The sequence below is a fragment of the Vicia villosa genome, linkage group LG6 (genome assembly GCF_029867415.1).
Source record: "Vicia villosa cultivar HV-30 ecotype Madison, WI linkage group LG6, Vvil1.0, whole genome shotgun sequence".
Lineage (NCBI taxonomy): Eukaryota > Viridiplantae > Streptophyta > Magnoliopsida > Fabales > Fabaceae > Vicia > Vicia villosa.
Window position 1 is genome coordinate 120631470 of NC_081185.1, and position 27532 is coordinate 120659001.

A 27532-nucleotide genomic window follows, 5' to 3' on the forward strand; every position below is an offset into this window, starting at 1 on the left:
AGAACAGGATAAGGAATACTCGACCCGGGGGCTTTGACGGCGGCGAGGCGGGCTTCGTGGTCGACTCTTGTGCTTGTCGATGACTTTGGTTTTCTTCTTTGTTGGGGAGGCACGAGGCTCCTTCGAGGGAGGAGTGCGCTCCCGCTTCTTGGAAACTTCTGGGACTAGTCGTTCCAATTAGGGCAACCGCCCTCCGACCGAGGAGAAGGGCTCTGGGACTCTTCTCGACAGTATTTTCGTCGGGGTGAACAAGTCTGGTCACCTCGTCGTCGTGGAGACGAAGTGTGAGACCTAGATAGGTGCCTCCTCGGGGTTGGAGATCGGCGTTCGGCCTCCAGCATCGCAATTTGCTAGTTTTGCTGGAAGACGAGGAAGTTCGTTTGATTGATGGCCGCGAGCAGGGTTGCGGTGTTTGGGTCAGCGTTTGGCGGCACAGGGATTTCTTGATATGTTTCGTCGAGGAGTTGCTGCTGCTGGGCAACGTTGTAGCTTGTGTCCTCGGAGGAAGGAAAGGCGATCTGCCCTTCTCGGGCGTCACCCTGCTCGGTACCAGGTACCCCATTGTTTTCCTTGTTTTAGGTGTTGAGAAAAGGGTTCACGTTGTCTCCGTGTTGGTTGGCCATCACGATCGGTTGGTTAACATTGGATTGCTTTGGTCTAATTCGGGAGAAGACGGGGAAGCTGTTAGTTTCCCACAGACGGAGCCACTGATCTTACCGGGATCAGACGATCGTCTTGGCCTGTAACGTGATTCTGGTCGGTCAAAAGAGGAATAGGGGTGTACCTGCAAGATACTCCGATGTCCAAGTGAGAATCAGAGTGAGAGCAAGCACGAAGTGTGAGAGATACTGATTGAATACCTGACCCTATATGAAAGAGGGTATTTATAGTACCCCCATCGCTGGAGCAAGATCTGTTATTTTGGGTTTGATCGTGGAGGCATAAAACAAAAGACTGTCAGGATCCTACGTCGTAGGGCAGAGTCAGCATGTGACTCCCATCCTGGGTCAACTTCCCGTAGGGTTTGAAAGAGGCACACCAAATCGTTTGGTGGTCAGTTGTCCACGTGCTCTCCGTGGGGCACGTGGCTGCGACTTTCCCAACGGTCATGAGCAAGTGGGTATTCTGTTTGGCCTTCTTGACTTTGCTGTACTGGGCCCTGCCCGACGGGAGGCCAGCATCTGGCCCCAGTCCAGAACAATAAGTATTAATTTTGGATTCTCTTTAGAGAATTATTTGAATTTCTCTTTGATTGAGAAATTATCTTGAGTGGTCAAATGACCATTATTGATTTCTCTTTGGAGAATTATCTAAATTTCTCCTTATTTAAGAAATTATTACGATTGATCTATATACGAAATACTAGGAGTGATATTTATACTTTATTTGATTGGTCTTTGTACCATCAAATGGTATATTTTTAAACCGATTATTTACCATGCAAATAATAAGCATATAATATAGATTTGATTTGTTTTATCTTGGAGACATCGTGGTTGAGTGACTGTTTTGTATAATTTTAAATAGAACCGCAAAACATCTTAAAGAGACTAACATATTCTTCGACTCGGCCCAATATTTATTCAAATAGAAATTTTTCAAAATCATAAAACAATAACCTCAATACTCTACTATTAAATTTTTAAATTAATTGTCGAATAGTTTTATTAAGTTGATCTTATCATTGTTATATCTCGTTTGAGATAATCCAATGATACGCTTTTTCTATATCAAAGAATCACGATCCTTTCCCAATGACCAACTCCCATAACCATCAGATATCATCATTCAATTATCACAAACTTTTTATATGTCTCCCTCTAAAACTTAGTTCGTAGATATATAAATATATTCCAAAAAAAGAGTTTTCGAAACAAACAAAAATCAATTTCATCAGAAAACTACACGATACAGAAACACTTCTAACTTTTCATGTAGTTATTATAAACCAAGATGCAAATTTAAACCAAATCCTTCACTACAATCGCTGCCTCTATTGAATCCACCAACTCTCGCCGGATGCTGATAGCTACGATCTCCTGAACTTGCTTCTTGCATGGTATATAGCCACGACGATGAAGGAGCCTGAGCCGGTATGTAATGATATTGCTGCGGTGGAGGAAACATAAATGTGTTATGGTAATGTGAAGGCACAAAACTACGAGCAGCTTTCATTTGAGCACGCTTCAGAAGCTGTCTTTCTTTCTTATGCGCGTTCTGGTGTCCTCCTAAAGCTTGCGAATTCGCAAATTCTCTACAACAATATTGACACTCGTATAGCTTTTTCCCATTCAAAGACTCAGATAGATCTGATCGTGATTGTGAGAGTGATGATGGAGATTGATTCAAACAAGCTTCTTCTTGAATGTTGATACCAAAAAGTTTTACGGTATTGATAGAGGTAGGGGAGGAGCTTTCATGGCAATCAGCATAGGCCATTAGGGTTATATATGTGTGAATGTGAGCTACAAAATATGTATATGTGAGGGGTTTATATAAGAGAGTAGAAATTTAAACATAAACTTGGGATTAGATATATATATATATATATATATATATATATATATATATATATATATATATATATATATATATATATATATATATATATATATATATATTGTTGGTGATTTTAGTATCATCAATGCAATTTTGGTAGTAATGTGATTTACTGAAGGCCGATGCAATTATGCGTTAAGCTTGAAACGAGTTAGGGTAGTGCGGAGTGCACGCTCGTAGAGCCAAACGTACAATTGAATATGAATAATAGAAACGGGGTTCCAAGGGGCGGAGCCCCTGGCGGGGTCCAAGGGGCAGCGCCCCTGGCTGGGGTCCCGCTGCCAGGTCAGCGGGCGGGGTGCGGGGCAGCGCCCCGAGCAAAAAATTTCGTTTGAATAAGTTGCACCCTTTCCCAACGGACTTAACCGTTTTACCGAACAGATGCTTCGTTTCCAACCAACATAACTGTTTTTTACCGAACAGGTGTGTCTGTTCGTTGCTATTATTGGTCTCCTATATAAGGAGTCTTTCGGTCTCGATTTGAAATACGAAATTATACACTTCCTCTACATTCTGATCTGTTCTCCATTGTCAGAAACAGATTGATTCTTCAAGAATTATCCCCGCAAAGATTTCGTGAACCCAGACAAGTATAGGGTCGAAATACTTTGTTCGGAAAGTGAACGAACACGATTCTTGAAGATATCCAGGATTATCATACCATTTTTCTAACAAACGAACAAAGTATTTATTCTGATAATCATGGCTGGAGGAGGAAGCACCGTGAAGGAGATGACTAAAAGTTTCGGAAAATTGGACAAGTTTCAAGGACAAGACTTCAGGCGTTGGCAGAAGAAGATGCATTTCATGTTGACAACGTTGAAGGTGGCGCACGTCCTGTCTACACCAATTCCAGAACTTGAAGAGGATGACACGGTTGAAAATCTGAGACGCCGATCAAAGTGGGAAAACGACGACTACATATGCAGAGGGCACATTCTTAACGGTATGTCTGATCCCTTATTTGATATTTACCAAAACGTGGAATCTGCAAAGGAATTGTGGGATTGTCTCGAAGCCAAGTACATGGCAGAGGACTCATCTAGTAAAAAGTTCCTGGTGACCGACTTCAATAATTACAAAATGGTTGAATCGAGGTCTGTCATGGAACAATTCAATGAACTCCTCCGAATCCTTGGACAATTCACACTGCATGGATTGAATATGGATGAAACAATATATGTCTCAAGCATAATAGACAAGTTGCCTCCTTCATGGAAGGATTTCAAACACAATCTGAAACATGGAAAAGACGAACTGTCTTTGATCCAACTTGGAAGTCACTTGCGCATAGAGGAATCTCTACGAGCGCATGAGGATAACAAAGGAAAAGGCAAAGAAATTGCTGGACCCTCGGTTAATATGATCGAAGAGGGTGGTAAGAACGATAACAACAAAAACAAAGGAAAGAAACGTGCTTTCAATAACAAAAAGGGCAATTTCGGTGTTAACAAGAAACCGAAACTAGAATGCTGGAAGTGTGGCAGAACAGGCCACTTCAAGAAGGATTGTCGCTTCGGCAAAAAGCACGACAACGCGAACGCAAGTGGTTCAGGAAAGGGGTCTAAGGACCAATCCGAAAACCAAGGTCAGAAATCAATTTGTGAATTGAATAGTTTGATTAAACATTCGGTATCACTAACTTCTGAGGCATTTTATGTGCAGGATGATGCTGTCGCGTGGTGGATTGATTCTGGCGCCACAACTCATGTTTGCAAGGATCGTTTCTGGTTCAAGACATTTGTTCCAGTGGAAGATGGTTCTGTTCTATACATGGGAGATGATCACTTTGCTCCCGTTGAAGGCAAAGGAAACGTGGTGCTAGAATTCAGTTCTGGAAAGACTATTACTTTGTTTAATGTATTGTATGTTCCTAAGTTACGTAAGAATTTAATTTCTGGTCCTGTATTGAATAAGCTTGGATACAAGCAAGTGTGTGAATCCGATAAATATATTTTATCGAAGTCTGGTGTGTTTGTAGGATTTGGTTATTATAATAATGGAATGTTTATGATGAATTTGAATGGAGTTCCTAAAGATTCTGGTTCTATATTTATGTCTTCTTCGAATATTATCAATTTTTCGTTATGGCACGCTCGTTTAGGACATGTACATTATAAAAGAATGCATGAAATGTCTAAAAACAATTTAATTCCTGTCTTTGATGAAAATAACGAAAAGTGCAAAACTTGCATGTTAACAAAGATTACTAGACAACCTTTTAAAAGTATAACAAGGAAATCTATCATTCTTGAGTTAGTACATAGTGATTTATGTGATTTGCATGCTACTCCATCATTAGGGAATAAAAAATATTTTGTCACTTTTATTGATGATGCATCTAGATTCTGCTATGTTTATTTGTTGCACGCTAAGGATGAAGCCTTAGATAAATTCAGAATTTATAAAACTGAAGTTGAAGTGCAACGGAATGTTCTGATTAAAACATTGCGTACTGATAGAGGTGGTGAATACTATGATCCTGTATTTTTCCAATCCGTAGGAATCATTCATGAAACTACGGCACCTTATACACCTCAACAAAATGGTGTGGCTGAAAGGAAAAATAGAGTTCTTAAAGAAATGGTAAATGCCATGTTATCTTACTCTGGTTTGAGTGAAGGGTTTTGGGGAGAAGCTATATTAACGGCTTGTTATTTGTTAAATAGGGTTCCTAATAAAAGGAACAAGATTACCCCATATGAACTTTGGTATAAGAAAAGACCCAACTTAACATTTCTACGTGTTTGGGGTTGTAGGGCCGTGGTTAGACTCCCGGACCCAAAAAGGAAAACTTTGGGCGAAAAGGGTGTAGGTTGCATCTTTGTTGGATATGCTGAACACTCCAAGGCTTATAGGTTTTATGTTATAGAACCTAATGACTCGATTTCTATTAACACAATTATAGAATCAAGAGATGCCATATTTGATGAGAATTGTTTCTCTTCTATACCTAGACCAAAGATATCTATACCTAATTCAGACGAATCTCTAAGGGATGATCATTCAAATGATGTACCAAGTGAGACACTTGAACCCCGTAGAAGCAAAAGAGCTAGAAAATCTAGATCGTATGGATCTGATTTTCAACTATATTTAGTTGAGGGATCAAAGGATCAGATTGAGACTCAATACTATTATTGCTATAGTATAGAGGAGGATCCAAGAACGTATGATGAAGCTGTGAAATCTCGAGACTCTGTTTTTTGGAAAGAAGCAATTGATGAAGAGATTGGTTCTATCATGGAAAATAATACTTGGGTATTATCTGATTTACCACCAGGCTGCAAACCATTGGGTTGCAAATGGATCTTCAAAAGGAAGATGAAAGTCGATGGTACAATTGACAAGTTTAAAGCTAGATTAGTTATTCAAGGCTTCAGGCAAAAAGAAGGGATTGATTATTTCGATACCTATGCTCCAGTTGCCCGTATCACTACTATTAGATTGTTAATTGCCTTGGCGGCTATTCATAATCTAGTGATCCATCAAATGGATGTCAAAACAGCATTTCTGAATGGTGATTTGGAAGAAGAAGTGTATATGAAGCAACCTGAAGGTTTTGTAATGCCTGGTAATGAGCACAAAGTGTGTAAACTAGTTAAGTCATTATATGGGCTGAAACAAGCTCCGAAGCAGTGGCATCAAAAGTTTGATGAGGTTGTTTTGTCTAATGGTTTCATTCTAAACCAAGCTGACAAATGTGTATATAGCAAATTTGATACATCCGGTAAAGGAGTTTTCATTTGTCTATATGTTGATGACATGTTGATCTTTGGCACCGACCAAAATCAAGTTGATAAAACAAAGAATTTCTTGTCATCAAAGTTCTCCATGAAGGATATGGGAGAAGCAGACGTTATTCTTGGTATAAAGATTAAACGAGAGAATAAGGGGATTGTAATTACGCAATCTCATTACATTGAGAAAATACTCAAGAAGTTCAATTATGAACATTGTTCTCCAGTAAGTACTCCCATGGATCCGGGAGAAAAGCTTATGCCAAATACAGGTAAACCTGTGGATCAACTCGAATACTCAAGAGCTATAGGCTCTTTGATGTATGCTATGATTAGCACTAGACCGGATATTGCTTATGCGGTTGGAAAGTTGAGCAGATTTACTAGTAATCCTAGTAGACATCATTGGCATGCGATAACTAGGGTATTCAAGTACTTGAAGGGTACTATGAATTATTGATTATCATATATGGGATTTCCTTCGGTGTTAGAAGGTTATTCAGATGCTAGTTGGATAAATAATGTTGAAGATTCATCTTCTACAAGTGGATGGGTGTTTTTGCTTGGAGGAGGTGCCATCTCATGGGCTTCCAAGAAGCAAACATGTATAACTAGTTCCACAATGGAATCCGAGTTTGTAGCATTAGCTGCTGCTGGTAAAGAAGCAGAATGGCTAAGGAACTTGGTATATGAGATTCCGATATGGCCTAAACCGATATCACCAATTTCTATCCGTTGTGATAGTAGTGCCACACTGGCTAAAGCATATAGTCAAATATACAATGGAAAGTCTAGACATTTGGGTATTAGACATAGTATGATTAGGGAATTAATCATGAATGGGGTGATATCTATTGAGTTTGTTCGGTCGCAACAAAACTTAGCTGACCACTTGACGAAGGGGTTAGCAAGAGACTTAGTGAAGAAGTCGGTAATTGGGATGGGATTAAAGTCCATTTAAATCTATTAGTTATGGTATACCCAATTCCCTTCTAATACAACGTTAGAAGCAGAATTCAATGTGGAAAGATCATAGTTAAAGATTGGAGCAATTGTGTTTATCTTCCCAAGGTATGTGCTCAGACCTGCAAGTGATGGCTAGGTTGAAGTATATCTTCTTAATGGTTCTTTTGAAAAATTGTTAATGCAGGTGCAAGATTAAAAGGATCACCTATGTAAGCATGAAGTTTTGCCGCTTCAAGAAGCTTGGACTTGGCTTCCTATATGCTTATTAATGGATAAGGACACATGGCTTGTAAAGTGTCAAGTATGAATAGTAGAGTATTGTAAGAAACATATGTGTACTATATCTTTAGATATTCAAATGGATTGACGGGTTCAATCATTATGACACCCCGATTTTCGAATATTTGAAATGTGTATTTGTACTAAGATGAAAATTCAATCGCAAGACATTTTCTTCTATGCATTTGTTTGATCGTTATACATGTAAGTAAATCAAGGATTATACTAAAATGGGGGGAGTTTGTTGGTGATTTTAGTATCATCAATGCAATTTTGGTAGTAATGTGATTTACTGAAGGCCGATGCAATTATGCGTTAAGCTTGAAACGAGTTAGGGTAGTGCGGAGTGCACGCTCGTAGAGCCAAACGTACAATTGAATATGAATAATAGAAACGGGGTTCCAAGGGGCGGAGCCCCTGGCGGGGTCCAAGGGGCAGCGCCCCTGGCTGGGGTCCCGCTGCCAGGTCAGCGGGCGGGGTGCGGGGCAGCGCCCCGAGCAAAAAATTTCGTTTGAATAAGTTGCACCCTTTCCCAACGGACTTAACCGTTTTACCGAACAGATGCTTCGTTTCCAACCAACATAACTGTTTTTTACCGAACAGGTGTGTCTGTTCGTTGCTATTATTGGTCTCCTATATAAGGAGTCTTTCGGTCTCGATTTGAAATACGAAATTATACACTTCCTCTACATTCTGATCTGTTCTCCATTGTCAGAAACAGATTGATTCTTCAAGAATTATCCCCGCAAAGATTTCGTGAACCCAGACAAGTATAGGGTCGAAATACTTTGTTCGGAAAGTGAACGAACACGATTCTTGAAGATATCCAGGATTATCATACCATTTTTCTAACATATATATATATATATATATATATATATATATATATATATATATATATATATATATATATATATATATATATATATATATATATATATATATATATATATATATATATATATATATATTATATATTTGTTGGTTGTGAAATTTCAATGGAAAAGAGACAACAATCGAATCAAGTGTTAAAAGCATGGTGTGCTTGGTGGGAATATAATTATAATTTTCATATAGAGAAGTGTGACACTATACGCATGACATATATGATATATGTTATAATTTAGATATTCATACTTCAAGATCGTATAGGAGCAGTGTTTTTCTGTGGGGATATATTTTTATTTATTTTTAATTTTGTGTTTTTGTTTTCTTGTGATTTTATTAGAAAGATGCTCAATATTATTTGCCGGAAATTTAAATAATTGATAGATGGGTTCTATACAAAAAATATATTTGATACATATATAGCCAAGAGAATCCTATATAATAAAGTTTAAAAGTATACGTGTAACAAAGGATGGTGGTTTGGGCATGTAAAACAAATTAAAGGGTATATGCTTTTTGGCTTTAAATGCTTGATGTGTTTGTAATCTAGCTTGAACATACCTTGTTTATCTGCAAGTGGATCTGATCAGTTTTGGCATGGATTTTGTAGTTATTACATAGTTACTCATTTAAAATCAATTTATGATTCTTTTTTCATGTAATCTTATATCGAATGTTTACACAATAGTATTAAATGAAAGAGCTTAAAAAGTATAAACACATTTATTAAGAAAATTAAGAAACGTATAAACATAATTTAATTTGTGGGTTTAATGAAATAAGTTGTTTACAAAGATGTAAAAAGAAATCGGATTGGTTGTTGATTATAAAAAAGATGAGAGAGAATGTAAACCAAATACTTATAATTTACATTTAATTTTATTTTTAAAATATAAAAGATAGTTTTTTTCTCTTATATTTTGGGATAAGAAAAATGCATTTATTTCTCTTATATTTTGGGATGGAAGGAGTATCTCTTAAAATATTAACTATTTGAGATTTTTTAAAGTTTCTTTGTAAACTTTATCCAAAGTAACTATTATTAAAAAATAACCAAACACTTGCAATCCCGTAAAGAAGCTCCTATTAAGGACGCAATTTTAGTAAGGAAAATTCTTTGGCCACCTCCCAACCTTCTAGCTCACCTCTGGTGAAAAACCCAAAATACCCCTGACTTCGAAAATGAACTTCCGAAATGCAAGGAAAAGGTGTTTTCGGAGATGCATCTCCGAAAGCGTCTTTTTTTTTAAAAATTTGACTTATTTCGGAAATACACTTCTGAAAACACCATTTCGGAAGTTCATTTCCGAAATATTCTGCGTTTTTCAGATTAAGCAAAACAACCCCCTCCCCCAAATCATTTACCCTAAACTTCTTCCAAACTCACACCCCAAGAGATTTTTGTGCAAACCAGTTCCAAGCTACCTCAAAGCCTCCATCTACTTGCTCTATTACATTCAAAAGTCCTCCAATCCATTCAATTGGTAAGCATTTTGATTTTTAGATCTATGATTAAAATGTATATTAGGGTGTTTACAAATAGCAAAAATTGTATTAGGTTAGGTTTATACTGATATTTAGGATGTTTAGAATGTGTAGAAATAAGTTTGATGTTTGGTTTAGGGGTATGCCATTGGAGGCTGCAGAGAAGTTCTGCGAAGGGGTGTTTCGGAAGTTCATTTCCGAAAACACCTCCATCCCAGTTTTCGGAAATGAACTTCCGAAATGTATCAGAAGTTCAAATTTTTTTGTTTTTTATTTTGTCTCGCATATTAATCGATTTCAATTGTTTACAGGAACATGTCAGGCAACCAACCAGCACGAATCAAACAGGGAAATTCAAGTTTGTGCTAATCATATTCAGTTGCGAGTGGCTGATAAGGATCTACACCACTTTTATCTTCCCAATTGACCGTAACTGAAAATGATTAGCACGAACTTGAATTTTCCTTCCCAATTCGTAACTTCGGCAGTAAGGCTCTCGATGAAGATCAGAGCCGAACTCAAAGAGAACAGAAATAAAATGTGTGACTATAGAAAAAGAGTAAAGATGGAAAATGATTCGGATGTGATTGAAAAAAAATGGCAACCAACCAGCACGAATCAGACAGGGAAATTCAAGTTTGTGCTAATCATATTCAGTTGCGAGTGGCTGATAAGGATCTACACCACTTTTATCTTCCCAATTGACCGTAACTGAAAATGATTAGCACGAACTTGAATTTTCCTTCCCAATTCGTAACTTCGGCAGTAAGGCTCTCGATGAAGATCAGGGCCGAACTCAAAGAGAACAGAAATAAAATGTGTGAGTATAGAAAAAGAGTAAAGATGGAAAATGATTTGGATGTGATTGAAAAAAAATGGCAACCAAATTATATGTCGCATATTTTATTTGGCGTTTGCGTTTAATTAAAATGCGAGACTGTTTAAGAAAAAACATAAAAAAAAACACAGCATAATTCGGAAATGAGCTTCCGAATTCACCCCCCATGAGGTGTTTTCGGATGTTCATCTCCGAACGCACCCCCCATGAGGTGTTTTCGGAGATGAACTTCCGAATTAAGGAAATTTTTTAAAAAAAAAAGAGCTTCGGAAGTTCATTTCCGAAGCAGGGGTAGTTTGGGTTTTTCGCTGGGGGTGACCCCCCATAGGGAGGTGGGTAAAGAAAAAATCTTTCAGTAATATCAAGTTCGATTCCTAAGTCTAAACAATTAAGAGGACACATTTTTGTGATGTTGAGATAAAACTAGTACCAATATAAAAGAAGATGAACACTAGCCGATATTTGTTGATCATTATTCAAAAGTTTTTTCAAATGTCTTATACTGTACAAATTGTACCTCTTTTTAGTCAATATAGACAAAATAATCTTACTTCCACTTGTTATTACAAAATGCTAAACAAATTTAATGGACATTTAACAAAGTAGTTGTAGTAATATAATTATTAAAAAAAGTATTATTTTACCTAAATTTTTACAATTATAATAGAAGATAAAACAATTTTTGGTTTCTGAATTGCAAACTTAATAGAAATATTTTTGTGAAGAAATCACTTGGGTATAAGGGAGAGGAAGTCCAACATTGAGAAAGAATAAAGGTCCACAATGATGTGTGGTGATGAATGTTACTTAGGAGTTCATTATCTCAAACAAGTTTGCGTAATTAACGTTGAGTTAGTCCTTAATTATTTGGGCAAATCTATAAGAATCTTACTAACTCTTCTTCCATTAGTTAGGTTCAATGTATTCCGATGATATCTGACTGAGGACTCCATTTCCACGTTCTTTTCTTCTTTTTCATTTTTTTTCTTCTTTTCTTAACAAAAGATGGCCATAGACCCTCTTGTTCTTACATAATGGTTAATTTTTACATAGAAAACTAGTAACAAACCCGTGCGGTCGCACGGGTTCTGGTATGTGACGCGAATTCGTTTTTCATGTATAATTTTGTTTTTAAGATATATATATTTTTAAAAATAGATTTTTGTTTATATTACATGGATAATTATTTAAAAATTAGCATAATCCAATAGAAAAAATATTCGTGAAAATACAAATTTTAAAGGCAGTTATAATAAAAAATTTTAAAGAGTAAATATAGAGTAAAAAAGCATGATTGATTATCATCAAATGACAGGTATTATGCCACATTTATTTTGATAATGAGCATTTTAATTAGCAATAGTTAAATAGTAAGAGTTTATTTTAATTTTAAAGAAATAATTATGATAAGATAAGCCCAAAGATGGTGAGGAAGACTAAGAAGAAACAATAATTAAAAAGTAGAACTACTAATATAAATGAATAGAAAAAAAGTATAATCAAAACCATTAAAAAATGAAATTAATAGAATAGTGAAGCTGTTAAGAAACTTGTTTAATATATATATGTAAAGATAAATTATTCGTAATGGGAAGTTGAACTATATAAAAAAAAAGTTGGAAATAAATTTAATAACTGAAAGGACGCAATAAGTTTTCAATTTTCAATAAAAAATATATTTGGAAACCTAAACATTTCAACTTGGAAAACGTAACTTTCTAGAGAAAACGTTAATAGCAAAGTCTCGGTGTCTGGGTCTTTGTTTCATAGTTACTTTGAAAGGTGATTTTGTTCTAGATAGCAGCACCCGTACGAAGCATCCCAAGTCATCGAAGCATATCTGTGTCAGAGAATGGAAGGAAGCTCAGTGAAGCGTTCTCGAACAACCGTTTCAAGGTAAGATGTTGTTAAAATGTTGTCGTCCTCGAACCAACCTCTTCTCGAAAACCATAAAGTAACAGACGATTTGTTGTTGGAGATATTGTTGCATGTAGTTATAGTGGCCATAGGATTGTATTAACGTTTTTGTAATTTGATTTCCATGCATGTATATTGATGAACCTTCAAACCCTGGATGTGACTTTAGGAAAAATAAATGGGTTAAAAAAGTTAAATGTAATGTTTAAAGATAATGCCGGTTTCTGATTGCTCGAAAAAATCTCTTTGTGCAGATGCGAGGAAGAACGTGTTGAAATCCAAGGCATTTCGAAACGCACTCGGAGTGGTGTTCTCAAGCAAATGCTGGAAGAGTTACGTGCTGTCAAAAAAGAAAGCATGGCTGCGATTGAAGAAATCGAGGAATATACGGTGAAAAAAGAAGCAGATGTTGAGGAAGAACTTCCTGGTGGATTGGAAAGACATGGTTTGGAGCGTGAGGAGATTGCAGTACGCTGTAAGAAAGGGAAACGAAAAGAACAGGCTCAAGTCAGTGCTGGTGGGCATGGAAGAAAAACCTATCATGCAGCTGTTTACCGTGCGTCATTTCAATCATCTGCAACCAGAAGGTACTTGTTTCGTCGTTTTTAATAGTTAAAACCTAGGGTTTTAGTAACAAAGTTAAATTTTTTTGTAAACCCTAGTCTGTGACTAAGCATTTGTAGTTTGTTTGGACATTGTGTGGCAGAACTAAATCTTATCGGGGTCAGGCAAACAAAACGGAAAGGGAGCCGCCGCTGCAATGAGTAATGATGGGGGCAGAATGCGGCGTGAAGTTAAGGAGAAAGCCTCAATATCTGGAACTGCTGGCAACGGTGAAAGGCGAACCTGGCAAAGAAAGTATCATGGAGTTACCAATGCTTCAAGGTAACTTTGTTGTATAATATTCTATACATAGTCGTGTAATACTAAATACTTCGCTGAAGTATTAGTTACAAATGTAAAAAGTAGGACATTAAGGACTCATATTTCTTATTGAATTGTTGTAGGGATGGAGGAGCTGACACATATTTGGAGAAGGTGAAAGGGAAAGCAAAAGTTGTTGGAATGAAGGTGAAAACAGAACCTGTTGTTGAGGAAGACGATACGCGTGGATTGGCAACAGATGTTTTGGGGCGTGAAGCGATTTCAGTAGTCAGTGAGAAAGGCAAAGGGAAACAACAGAATCCGACCATTGCTGCAGGGCATGAACGCAGAAGGTATCATGAGTCTGTCTACCGGGCATCCTTCCAACCATGTGGTTCTCGAAGGTATTTATTTATTGTGGATTGTATTAGCCATAGTCATTAAAGTATGTATTAGCCGCTTGTTTAATAGGTTCAAAGGATGATAACTTAGTTGTCATATTTGTTGTTGTATGTTTGTAGCAATGGAGGAGCTGACAGATTGCCGTCGAAGTTGAAAGGCAAGGAAAAAGCTGTTGGAAGGTAGTATTTTATTGTCAACCTGTTCAATATGTTTACTACTCCCGCAAAAAAACCTAACTTATGAATGTTTTATATATTTCTTAATGTCTTATTTATGTAGGAATTCGGCTCCAAAAACAGTAGGAATGAAAGAAGAAAGCTGGACCAGATTGGTTGACAACCCAGTCAAGCTGAGAAACAATGTCCTTGTTAGTTTCTTTTCTTTTCGTAAAATAATATTTAGCAATGATGCACAGTGTTATGGAAACTAAGTTAGGTTTTTTCTTTTTTGTTTCAGTTTATTCCGAGAGCAGTTATCCGTGCATGCATACACGGTAAGATTGAAAGAATAAAGCTGATCGATCGCGACAACAATGTTCCTTATTATTGTGAGATGACAAAGAGGGACGACACTGTGGACCGGTATATCTTTGGTGGATGGTCTGATTTCTGCAAAGACCGCAACCTTCAGAAAGGTGACACCCTGCGTTTTTGCATCAGACATCCTCCGGTGGAAGAGATCTCTGTGGCGGTCCAATGTGGAAAAGCTTAGTGTATAAGTTGTTTAACTGATCGAGTAGCATCGTTTATTACTTTTTGGACAAATGTTAAAATGTTATGGTTTTTATCTTTTTTTGGGCAAGACTTGGAATTTTAGAGTCATTCATATTCTGTTATGACAGTATTTTTATGGTATGGATGGTTTATGTTGCAATTGAAATGAATATTATTGTTATGTGCAGTGCACTATATATTTATACATTGATGGTTGTTGTAATTGTTTGCACGTGTTTCGCGAAAAGTACAAAAATGCCAGTGTTTGTTTCCTGCAGGTTTGTTTAGAGCATTAATTTCCGGCAACGTAATGGCTCCGTCATTACTGGCAGAGCAGCAGTGCTGTCAATCTATTATGGCATTGTATTATGCTAATTTAGTTATTTTGGACAACCATTTGGTTTGCAATGTTGGATAAATTTATTGTGCTGACATAATTAATCAGTTCTGCATGGTTTACATTAACACTTGAAGGAAAATGTGACATAATGGCTATGTTAGTTTAGTTGCAGTTCTATTGCTTGTGATCGACTAATGAGATTCAGTGGCTTATGCATCAAATTACATGGATGATTTTCCAATTATAAGTTTACAAACCCCAAGGCATGTATGTTGTTAGAACAAAACAAATTATACGGTGTGTTGGGTAAATTGGGTCAACAAACCCGTTATTGTATCAGTAGCAATTTATTGGGTTTATGAAGGACAAAATAGTAATGTTTTATGATGTAAGATTAATGGAATCATGGGATTGCTATGTATAATATGAAGTTATATTTAATGTAAAAATAAAAAAAAATCGTATGGTGTTATATAGATGATGCAATGATGTACTACTTTATGCAAAATAATACTACTCAACACATGTCTACTAAATGATACTACTTTATTTTCTAATTGCAAAGATCTCCACACAGGTTTGGTTTGTGTTTTGATATAATAAAATAGTTTATCAATTTGTTAAATATATAAATATAACTGAAACTTTATAGACTAAGAAGATAAGTATCAAGTGAGCGTCACATGTGGTATTGGGAAGTGGCATAGTGTTGTGTGGCACCAATAGTGTTTGCATGTGGTGAGGAATATATTCCTTTTCTTTTTCGCAGAAAAGTACACTGCACATGTGACTATTAGGGACATATTCTTGTAGTTTGGATGCATAAGGACAAAACCCCTTCAGCCAAGCATGCTTACTTTATGGTAAGGGATGAAAGCATCATGTGATGCTGCAGTGAATTTCTATAATAAATACTCATCCCCAATGTATGCACACAAACAAACTGAATGCTTATAGAAGCGTTGTTCATCACCTCTGCCTCTGCATCATTTAAAAAGTTGAATTTTCAATCTACAAATAATTAAAAATGGATCTATGCGGCATTCTCAAGCATTCAGAAATGATAGATTATTTTCTAATCGCAAAGATCTCGACACAGGTTCAGTTTGTTTATTGATCTCATTGTTTTGTTTTTAAATTTGTAAAATATATGCATATGTATTATTGACATTAACAAAGTATATGGAAGTATTATGCCTCATCAACATTGTGTGAATTTGATATTTGCAGTCCTACCCCGAAATTCAACCATTATTTGTGAAAAGCTACGGTCGCCAACTTGGCAAGAATTGGATCATAATGAATAATCAGGGGGCACACCAGGATCTGATCTACAACCAAATTGAAATGCATCCGCTCATTTTAAGTGGATGGCCTTGTATGGAATCGTATTATAGTCTGCCTTCGGATGTAGTTTTGACGGTTGGATATTATGGTAACAACAACTACTCCATTTTATCAATTAGTGAGGTGTTAAGACCCCAAGATTTACCGCGTTTTCATAGCAGAAACGTGTTCTACAAAGAGATATACTTTTTCGATGTAGATCTGCTTCCTTTCAGTGTTGACCTGCCAAAATTAGTTGAGTTGCTTCGTATCCATTTATTTCAAATTGAACTGTTGAGCAATGTTGAAACAATCACTTATTTCCACTTTTTTTTCGTAGAAATTGCAGGAGGATTTTGCGACCGTCCTCAGAGACAATGGATATGAAGACATTGTGTTATGCGGTGACAACGGGAAGAATAAATTCATGTCTCCCTTAAACATTGAAGATCCTCGCCGCACAAAGTTAGGATACGGATGGGACGAATTCTGCAGGTCCAACAACTTCAAATGCGGAGATAGGATTCGATTTAGGTTAGATATTACTTCCTTGGATAAAACATGTTATGTGTATTTACTTGCATGAGTGTAATAAATAGTAAACATGTTATGCTACCTTTTGATACTTGTTTACTGGATATTTAACCTATGCTGTTATATATTTATGTTTGCTATCTACCACAAGTCTTTATGATAAGGTAATTGGATAAGGGAAATTGGATTACTATTTAATATATTGAAAACCATAATATATTGAGCAAACCAGTTACAGTAGCTAAGTAGTGTATTTCCCTTACAATCTACACAAAATTATAGCTGTAACATATTAGAGTGTATATAGTCTTAAAAATTAAATAAACTCCTGTTGTCCCTTGTTTCCAGTGTAATACTATTGCATATTTGGACAGCCACATTTTTCCCTTCGATGGAATATTTTTACTTTCACAGTACTGATGCAAACATAAACCCTCCACAATTAGGCTCAAAATTGATATAAACAAAAATATAAAACAAAAGTTAAAGCAATCATTTGAATTACCTTATACATATCCCATTTATATATTGTTGAAGATCTCTTTATACACAACATTTGCAGTAGTAGACTTCAACCTGTCATTTTCGTCATATACCAGGATTTTTATTCCTTGTTTGGTTGTGACCCTTGACAGTGCCACATATATTTGGCCATGAGTGAAGACGTCTCGTGGCAAAAAAAGTCCTACTTTATCCAGAGACTGTCCTTGAGATTTATTGATCGTCATTGCATATGAGACAATTATTGGAAATTGACGCCGTTTGAGTTTGAAGGGCCAAGGGGATTGTGAGGGAGACATATCCATTCGAGGGATGTAGACCAAGTTTCCACAACACTTTCCCGCCATTATTTTCGCCTCGATGACATGGTTTGCCATCTTAGTTATCATTACCCTAGTGCCGTTACACAAACCCTCCGACTGATCTATGTTACGCATAAGCATAACAGGTGTTCCTACCTTCAACCTAATGAGATGGTTAGGCAACCCTGAAGTAGTCAAGGAACTGAGAAACTCCGGTGTGAGTATATCGACTACATTGGTGTCATGAATTTCGGACCTATCGACGGAATTTGAGCTGTAGTAATCCTTGGTTTCCCCTAAAGATGATTGGAAGCAGATTGTTAGTGACTGACATAAATGAAAAATAGAATTAGAAGGCATAGGAATTTGTTTAACCACCTGGCATCAGATCAAGGACGTGATTGTTGATTTGATCGACAACTTCCAATGTAGAAGCAAGTATTGCCTTACTTTTGAGGTAGTCGTTAGATTGGTAATTTTCGATAAAATCAGGATAAGTACTATTAACGATGGCAACAATTGGGTCTGTGTAATCCGTGATCAATAGTTCTGGTGGTAGTTGAATGTCAGCAAATCCATCATTTGGCTCAGAAAGTTTGCCTTCACCAATCTGCAACAGCCACTTTGAGAACTCTGCAATTTCTTTTTTTTTCAGCTTCATCTGGGCCAGATTGCAGTCGCATGTTATGCGTTAAAGTTAACACTTCAACTGACCGCCAAATGTAAGAGGCATTTATGGCAGAATGTACAATATCCGAACGACTCCCTCTGGGTACAACGGGCAAAATCTGTCTAAAATCACCACCAAAAACAACGACCTTTCCGCCAAAGATATCCTTTGAATTACCGTATGTAGACATCACGTCCTTCAAAGTTCTATCGAGTGCTTCAAAAGCATGTTTGTGTGCCATCGGTGCTTCATCCCATATAATAAGCTTTGTCTGCCGTAGAAGGTCTGCAACGTCATCGTTATATTCAATCTTGCATGTTGAGTTGTCCATTGTTGGCACAGGTATTTTGAATTTGGAATGTGCAGTTCTACCACCGGGCAACAATAAAGAAGCTATTCCACTTGTTGCAACGGTTAGACATATATCATGTTTGGACCTCAATGCACTTGCAAGTGTTCGCCACATGTAAGTTTTACCGGTTCCACCATAACCATGTAGGAAAAAGACACCACCCTTTTGAGCATCAACTGACGCCATAATTTTATCAAATATTGACCTTTGCTCATCTACAATGAATGGCAACAACACTAAGTATAAGACTGATTTACATTAGAGGCAAGTGATAACAATCTATTTTCTACGAACCTGTCAGAGCGTTGAAAAGCGACGTGAATTGGGATCTCATTGTAGGCACATCATAACTCCGTTCATCATAAACCAGCCTGTTGCCTAATTGTTGTAGAACGTATCCATCAGGATATGGAATTGGTTTAAAGTCGCTGAGGCTTCTTCGATTTGCTTGCATTAGTTTTTCGATTTCTGTTAACGTCAAATTCTTCAACTGATCCTCAGTGAGCTCCAAATCTGTTGTAAATGATTGTATAAAACATTATCTACAATATGAGCTATTTAAGGTATACATCAAAATTAGAAGTACACTTCCAGTGGTTGAGTCATTATAACTGCAGACTTTCTTATATTACTTCCAGTATAGTATTTTTCTTCACCTACTTTTGTTAGACAATAATTCACCATGTAAATGGTAAAAAGTAAGAATGGAAACTATGCAAACAATTCACTGTCTATCCATGCTGGATCCAACAATATCACATGAAATTAGTTTAATTCATAATTGGGTAAAACCTTTATTGTGTGCCAACTGTCTCTGCTGATGCAGCAGACCATCAGATAGTAGACCCCATGTCTCGTTCCAGACATGAGCAGGCCTATTTACAGCGGAGGACAAAAGCATAACTACAAAAAGTTTGCGGAGGAAATGGCCAGAACCCCATTCACTCGCCTCCCGTATTGCCCCAATGTATTCTCGATCATCTTCTAGGAATCCCATTGCAAAGCATGCATCCCTAAAAGTATCAAATTGTGTGTCATCAACTTTGCGAATTTCTTCGTAAGTTAGTGGTCCCTTAACCACTGTCAACATCAGTCGCAAGTAAAACAACTCTCCAGTGGTTGGTGGAACCCATATCAAACGGCCAATGGTGAACCCCTTTTTCCGCGGTTTCCATGTTCTGCTTTTTTTCTCATAAACAAATCTAGACACAAATTGACCATATGCAAGTGACCGCGCGTCCTCATATTTCCCGTTAGCAACAAACCAAGCAGTGAACATAGACTCCGTTACAGTTGCTTTTTCCAACACGTTTTCCATTCTTGCATGATCTGCATAGTAAACAGCCTGTTCACCTACTAAATGATAATACATACGTTCGACTGCCGGCTTCCTGCCATGAATGTTGTAAGAATAAATTCTCCAACACGCCTCACTCGGGGACACATATCTACAATCCAGATACTGTTTGATCTCATCAACAGGCTCTTTGTCGTTTCCTGTGCCGTTGCCAGTAGTTGAAATTGTTGCTCCAATTCTATCAAACCCCTTGTGAATATATTTGAACAGATACTTGATTGATGTAATTTGGTTACACCACTCCATGTTAATATGTGCATGGTATTTTAGTAGGAACCTTGTGTTGTAAGGTACAACATGTCGGTTATCCAAAGAAATACCATTTTTTTGGATGACATGGGTTTTTGGTCGTCTCCTGTAGAGGGGATAGCCATCCGCATCAACAACAGTATCTTCTTGGAAAGGCTTCGGGAAGAATTTCGAGCATTTTCGATTTTTCATACAGCGTGAAGTCATTCGCGATGGACCGCACGGACCGTGCATCATGTGCGCCGAGACCAATTTGTACAATGTTGGATGTACATCGGGGTCCGGAATTTCAGCACAAATGATTTTATCTATGTCAGATGGTGTTGGATACTTGCTCTGAGGGTGTAAGAAGACTAAAATATGAGCATGTGGCAAACCTCATTTTTGAAATTCAATAGTGTACATAACTGCAATGAAACAACACATGTTAAATTTGTTTGCGTTGTAAGAACCAAAGAGTGTGAATATTCAAATAAAGAGAACTTGGAAAGAATAATTACATGCAATAACCTTCCCGAGCACGTGGCGTTTGGTTATATCAGTCATGAGCTCGTCAAATTTGATTTTGAATACTTGGGTTATGAGATCAGGTCTATCATGTGGCTTTAAATTAGTGCCGGACAAAGCACGTTCTATTTCCGGCCAAGCAGGATTGCAAGTAAACGTGACAAACAAATCTGGGAAACCCAACTTACTTGAAATGGCCATACCATCAAAATATAGCTGGTCCATGTAACGCTTGCTCCCAACAAAAGTAGATGGCAAAACTACCCTTTTTCCTCGTTTTGGGGCAGAATTTGCTTGAGTGCCGTTTGTTTGATCATTCAAATGATTATATTTCCCAACTCGTAACTTGGATTGGTTAGTCCTCAACCAACTGAGACGTTCTGATTCCATCATTGCAAATCCATCGACTAAGAACTGTTGAAAAAGTCGTCTTGAGTGAAGTAATGTCATTGCCTCAGATTTCCGTTCCTGCAAACGAAAACACAACCAATCTTTGATGGATTGACGATTCTTCCTGGTAACCTCAGATTCATGTTCATACCTGTGCAGTATATTTTTCCTATATCCATCCTCCCCATAAACAAAAATGAGAGGGTATTGGTAGGCTAAGTAAGCAGGATGAAATTCAGTAATTTTTTGCAAATGGCCATCGCGTGCATGGACAATGATGTCTCTCTCTGTTGTAGGATCAATATCCCCAACAATCAGAGCAGCCACCTCTGACACTGTTGTTGTATTGTATACACGACCATCTTCAGCCCTTTCACTGATCAGTCGTATCTTCAAGTCTAAGAACTCATTTCCTCTCAAAAGATCTCTTGCCATTCGAAATGCCTTTGCATGAGGATTGCATTCATCCAACATCTTTTTTAACTTATGAACAATATCCCTGCTAAGAACATCATTGTCGCTGCAAAAAATGTGGCATTGTTATTACAATGATAATGTTTTAGACTGGCCATTGAAGAGGTGTCTGAATAACTACACTTACCTGAAGCATTTCATCCTGTTATCTACTTCATTGTCGGTGTCAAATATATATAGTTGAGCATATTGGGGAGATTGTCCAACATCCGGCATCAACGTCCCTATTCGATGACATGTTTGACCGTGCAGTCGTAAAGTAGGTGGTCCTCCTCCATTAGCAACGGTGTTTTCGAATTTCATCCCAGGAGAAGTAAACGAAAACATGGCGTTATAAGTGCGAAGGTTGCTTTGGTAGTTTTTACTCTCTGCATCGGTTTTATTATGTAGTAAATGCTGCAGCAGTGGGGGGGGATTTAAAAGTAACGGCAACACAACTTTCCCACTCCTACAACATCGGTGAAATTTAGGAACAGTTGTATGCCGCGATTTGTCTCTGCGTTCCTGATACCACATGGAGGCATGACAAAATGGGCAATCCCAAACTCGATCTCCTATGTCAGAATATTCTGTACCGGCAATTAAAACAATATCAAAAAACAGATATATTAAACTTAAAATATAGACGAATAATAAGAACGAAAGCATACGTTCTAAAAGAGAGTCCACAATATCGTCATTTTCAATGCTTTCATGATCATCAGAAGAACAATCCCCCGGGTTCAGATTATCTTCTGAGTTAGAATCCGTATCATACGTGTAACTGGCCGTGGTGTCAATATGCGGTGTTCCATTGAGTGTTTTGCCGCCTGCATTGCCTGCATTGGAAGTAGAAGCATTGTTGGTGTTACACGGAGGTGGAATGGTTTGGTTAAAAGTTGCCAACAGGTTATTGGCAGCAGTGGGAAGTGTTCTCCTCCTTTTGTGAGATGTTTGTTGATGTAAAAGTGTATTGGATGGGGCAGTGTTAATTTGGTTAGATAGGCTGGGAGATAGAGGGATACAGTTCGATGAATTCGGTGTTAGGGTGGTGGTAAAAAAAGGTTGTTTTCGTAAGGGGGAATTTTCTTTGTTGGGGTGATTAGAGACATTGTTCCTGTCATCCAATATGTCTCTCCTCCTCTTCCTAGCAACTGAAGCAGAACTTGAAGAAGCACCTGAAGATTGGCCTGTTTCAAGCACAGTTGAAAAAGCATTTCTAGTTGGAAACTGGTTTGTCCACGTAGAGCCACCACGTCTCTGTGTTTGTGTATGTTTATTCATGGGAACTGAAGTTGGTTGTATCATGACAGTTGGGAACTTTCCTGTCAAATTTTTACGCGTCCGTCGCCTTTGAGCTAATATAAGTTTTCTTCTCCATCTAGCAAGTTTTGCAGTAGCAGATGTCGTTGAAGTAGAACGTGACTCCATTAATGAAGAGGAGTTTTATGAATAGTTTTGTATATAAGACTTAATCAAAAAGATCCATTAGAAAAAGAAGGAAATTGAACTGATGTTGCAGCATGAAGTAAGGGAAGATTTAGGTTCAGTTGCTATTCCTGCCTTGTGAATACAAAAGTTGTTCTGCATGGTGCTGTGAAAGAGCACAAAAAAAAAAGAGAGGGTAATTTGAATTTTTAAAGTTTCCCGCAAAAACTATCTATTTAATTTGAAAATATAAAGTCTCCCCAAAATGGTCTTTACTTGTTTGAAGAAGATTCAAATATTACTATTAATTATTATAGTTAGTAGGATGTACAAACTTTCTCACGCAACAATGAGTATTATAGGGGTATGTTGTAATGCGAAGATTCATTGGAAAGCAGAACAGCACGTGAGTGGACTGATATAATTTGAAGTTTTAGCTGACAGAGTTGAAAAGGTGTTTGGAAAGGTGAACCAAAACTGACAGAGTTGAAAAGGTGAACCAAACATGCTCTTCTGTCATGATTGCTAAAACATGACAACACAAAACTCTTAGAAAAAGTAAATATATATAAGATTGTAGATATATGACTTTCTCAATATACAAATAAAAAACACAAAATTGTTTCTCTATTACATGCAGTATTTTCAGCATATTGTAGATAAACTGTATCATAGGACAGCATGTAGTATTTTAAAGTTATTAGATAAAAGTAATGATTATTTGATACTTTGCTGATAAAAGTAATGGTTCCTTCCTTTTCTTAGGTGTTGTTTAAATATTTTGGGGTCAATTCTATATATTCTCTTTTCGTCTCTTACTTTTGTTCATAATCAGTAATATTTTATGGTGATTAAGACTAATAATATAAGATAATAATAGTTTGAATATAAATAAAGAGGTAAGGTTGTAACAAAAAATGCATGGACCTGATGCTAATGTTTTAACGAAAATTATTATTATAACATAAGCTGTTATCAATAGAAAGCAATGTTACATAATAACCAACCATAGTGAAAGGTTCAAATTAAAAAAAGGCATATAATAGAGATTAAGGTCAAAAGTGTACAGAGTCAGTTAAAGTTAGTGAAGTAAACATTGAATCTGCCAAGCGGATGCTACTGATATAAGTAAAACATAACTCTTTATAAGGAACATATTTAAGGATATAGTATTCAGGAACTAATATTACAACAAAAATGCGTTAAATATTCAGGATTTAATATTACAGAAACGACACATAAGATATAGTCATCAGTGAACTTGGAGATAATATCCAAAAGCCTCCTAATATGATATTGCAATGACGATCAAAACAGAAATGCTATAGTCATCAGTTATCCAAAAAGAAATATTCAAAAGACTCCTAATATGATATTGCAATGACGATCAAAACAGAAACGCTATAGTTTTTGATGATCTTCTTCCTAATGGAGTACGACTACTTGTTGTTCTCCAACTTAATGATCTTCTTCAATTTGGTCGAAGATAGTTCACCGTCACATAGAGACGTCGACTCGCTGGAACCACCATGACTCTGCCTTTTTGTTGTGGGAGTAAGAGGGTCCGGGTTGTGTTTCGATGTTATCTCCAAGTCCTGTAAACATAACATAAAAAATAAGTTACGAATATATGTAGGACAGTTACTTCTGTGACAGTTCATGCTTTAGTTTATGAATTTGAATACCGTTGGAACGTCACAATCATCTGCAGGATCAGTTTTGGCTTCATCGACACTCTCTTTAATCTGCAAAACACAAACAGAATATGTGAATTATGTTTAAAAACCGTTAACAGAAAAAAAGAATTAGCAATACATATTGATTTATAAAGTTTATTTTCATGATAGATACCTGCAGTGGTAGTGGTGTTACAGATGGTCCAGAATTCACGGCCTATAACGTATAAACAGAATTAGTTATCTACATTGATAATAGAAATATTACGAAAATATATGCTGCGAGTGAAGTTATACCTGAGATTCCGCCCAAGGAGCCTTCAATTGTTTTACAAACTCATCATCCTTAATGAACATTATAACCGAGGCGCTGTCCCAGCTGGGCTGCCATTTAACCCTCAATGCAAGTTCCAACTTCAACATAGCATCAAGATCTAATGGAAATTCTAATGGATCTGTGATACCAGCCTACACAAAATAAATATAACATGTTATTAATGCTCAGCCAGAACAGCCTAAAGTTATTACTATAAATGCTGTAAGACGTAAAAGACCTTTATCATCGTATCCCGCATATGAGCAGCAGAGACGTGTAATATTTCGGTACATTCTCTATCCCAGAAAATGAATTTGCAAGAAGTTTGCAAATGGAAACCTTCGACTTCAATCTTATACCTATTTTTGGTTGATTGGATTAGATACAAATGTTTAAACACCATATTAGTAAGCATCAATACATAGGTGGTATGAATCAAAGACAAAGCTCCCATATGGATCTTACTTATAGATCTCCGCCTCAGTAGAATGTCCATTATCACACTTGTACGGAGGTTTGTCACCGCGAACTGATTTAGTGCATTCATGGCAGCACTGATAGTACCATCCGTGGGAAGACGCAATGAGTTTTCTTGTTTTCGCAACAGTAGCACAGAAAGTATTCTGCATGACAAAATGAATATGTATATTAATAAAGCATACACATCCTCAAATTGTTCAATGATATAATTCAGATTTGCGTAACAGTACCTCGCGGATTTTCTTCATCTCACTAAGTGGAACTGAAATAGCACCTTTCAGCAACTTCTGCAAATGACATTGTCCATCGTTATCATTTGTCGATGTGCGGGAGTATTGTTGAGACTGAGAGGTTAGCTGCGTGGAAACAACACGTAACGATTCCTTTGGGAAACTGCATGACGAAATCAGAATTAATATTGCACATGAGAGGCCTAAAAAATTGAGATGACTTTAAACAGAAATATATCATGGAAGCCACCTGTTAAGGAAGTCCTTGACAACAGGGAGATCTGAATTGATAAGGAGCTTGGTAACATGGAATGTGTTGGTAACGGAGAGAGGGTACTGGCCTACAATAAAAATTAACAATAGAAACAAATTAAGTGACAGAAGCAAAAATAACAATGCAATCACATTACGTGATAGCCGCAGTTTAAAATTCCTACGATAGAACAATATACCAGCTTCTTTAACTTTTGCAAACTGAATCAAAACAATAATAGGCCCACTTGTAGCAGATTTGTCCTCGGTAAACTTAAAAAACTGTTTGGCATAGTCCTCCCAGAGGGTGCAATTAATGGTGTTGTTGCTGCAATAAATCAAAACGGGTTCATTAAAAGACATGAATCAGATGGACATAGGCCAAAAGTAAATGGTTGAACGACATACCTTGCATCCCTCAGTAGAAAATTAGCCTGACATTTTTTTCCGCCACTTTGCGTCTGTTGATACCCAACACTCTCGAGCATACCAATAACATCTGATGGATAGTTGAAAACTAATTGATAAGTAACTCTCGAACCTACTATAAAATGCAAAAACAAAAAGGATATGGCGGTGTAGTGTTACCAATGAGTACATTCTTCTGAAAGTTTCCGTTAATGATGTCAGGGAAACTGGTGAAGGGGCGTGGTTTGAGGGGTATGTCATGTTTGTCAACATCACCCACTGCAGTTCCTCCAGTTAATTTCACCAAGAACTTGTGGGAGCTTGGTTTGAAAACTAAGTTATTAGACTGAACCGCAAAATTTGAGACAGTATAGGTGCGGTCCACCTCAAACTTCTCATTGTAAGCAGCCATGCATGCAGTTGGAACAACAACGTGTATATCACAGCCCTAGAAATTTACAAAAGGTTAAATGCAGAACACAACTTCATACACGTCGTAAATAAAAAGACACAACACAATAGGCTGTAAAGATTAACAACATACTTCAAAACCATAAAAAAGGAACATATGAAAGTACATGAAGGGTAAAAACAAAACATTCAAAAGGTAAAGATCTTCGACGCAAAACACAAATATAAACGACAACATATGAACAATCACACATAATAACGGAAGTTAAAAAACTATGCGAACAATCACACGCGCAGACAGATGTTCATAAACCAAGTGAAGAACAACACAATAAACACCGTATATGTTAAATAAACCCGCGCGTTCGTAAAGCAAGAACAAAAGTTAACAGATCTGTTCACTTACCTCTCTGTCTTGGAAGATCATCTCAAAGTGCTCCTTGTTGTTGGATACTACCTTCCACTTATGGGCAACTCTCACCGCCACTTTCCACAACTCCTTGGTGTCGTTGATGTCAACAATTTTTTCCACCGGACGAGCCATGCAGAGGTTGAAGATAGAAGATGAAGATGTTGAAGATGGAAGCTGGCGCAGTTTTCAAAAGAGGAGTGAGATGGAGATACAACAAAGAGTGGTAGATAGAAAGAGAGCAAAATAACCTATTGAAAAGACCTTATGGAGAGTTTGAGTATGGGAAA

The 27532-nt window shown here is 37.0% G+C and overlaps 4 protein-coding genes across 4 annotated transcripts; all 4 read right to left on the reverse strand.

Annotated features, from left to right (window-relative positions):
* Positions 1–1841: 1841 nt before the first annotated feature.
* On the reverse strand, positions 1842–2483 carry LOC131612223 (zinc finger protein 6-like). The gene has a single exon (XM_058884027.1). The coding sequence runs from the start codon at positions 2437–2439 to the stop codon at positions 1942–1944; it is 498 nt and encodes a 165-aa protein (XP_058740010.1). The 5' UTR covers positions 2440–2483; the 3' UTR covers positions 1842–1941.
* Positions 2484–17372: 14889 nt separating this feature from the next.
* On the reverse strand, positions 17373–20279 carry LOC131614535 (uncharacterized). Its single transcript, XM_058886108.1, has 5 exons — positions 19469–20279; positions 18971–19189; positions 18404–18891; positions 18100–18315; positions 17373–17981 (listed from the first exon to the last, which is right to left on the reverse strand). Exons 1-5 carry the CDS (start codon positions 20277–20279, stop codon positions 17373–17375), a joined length of 2343 nt encoding a protein of 780 aa, XP_058742091.1.
* Positions 20280–20660: 381 nt separating this feature from the next.
* On the reverse strand, positions 20661–23063 carry LOC131614536 (uncharacterized). Its single transcript, XM_058886109.1, has 4 exons — positions 22304–23063; positions 21781–22222; positions 20783–21699; positions 20661–20689 (listed from the first exon to the last, which is right to left on the reverse strand). Exons 1-4 carry the CDS (start codon positions 23061–23063, stop codon positions 20661–20663), a joined length of 2148 nt encoding a protein of 715 aa, XP_058742092.1.
* A 1436-nt stretch (positions 23064–24499) lies between these two features.
* LOC131614537 (uncharacterized) lies at positions 24500–27377 on the reverse strand. Its single transcript, XM_058886110.1, has 12 exons — positions 27240–27377; positions 26603–26870; positions 26423–26513; positions 26215–26342; positions 26013–26103; positions 25763–25925; positions 25518–25675; positions 25291–25411; positions 25034–25204; positions 24912–24953; positions 24746–24805; positions 24500–24655 (listed from the first exon to the last, which is right to left on the reverse strand). Exons 1-12 carry the CDS (start codon positions 27375–27377, stop codon positions 24500–24502), a joined length of 1587 nt encoding a protein of 528 aa, XP_058742093.1.
* Positions 27378–27532: the final 155 nt, after the last annotated feature.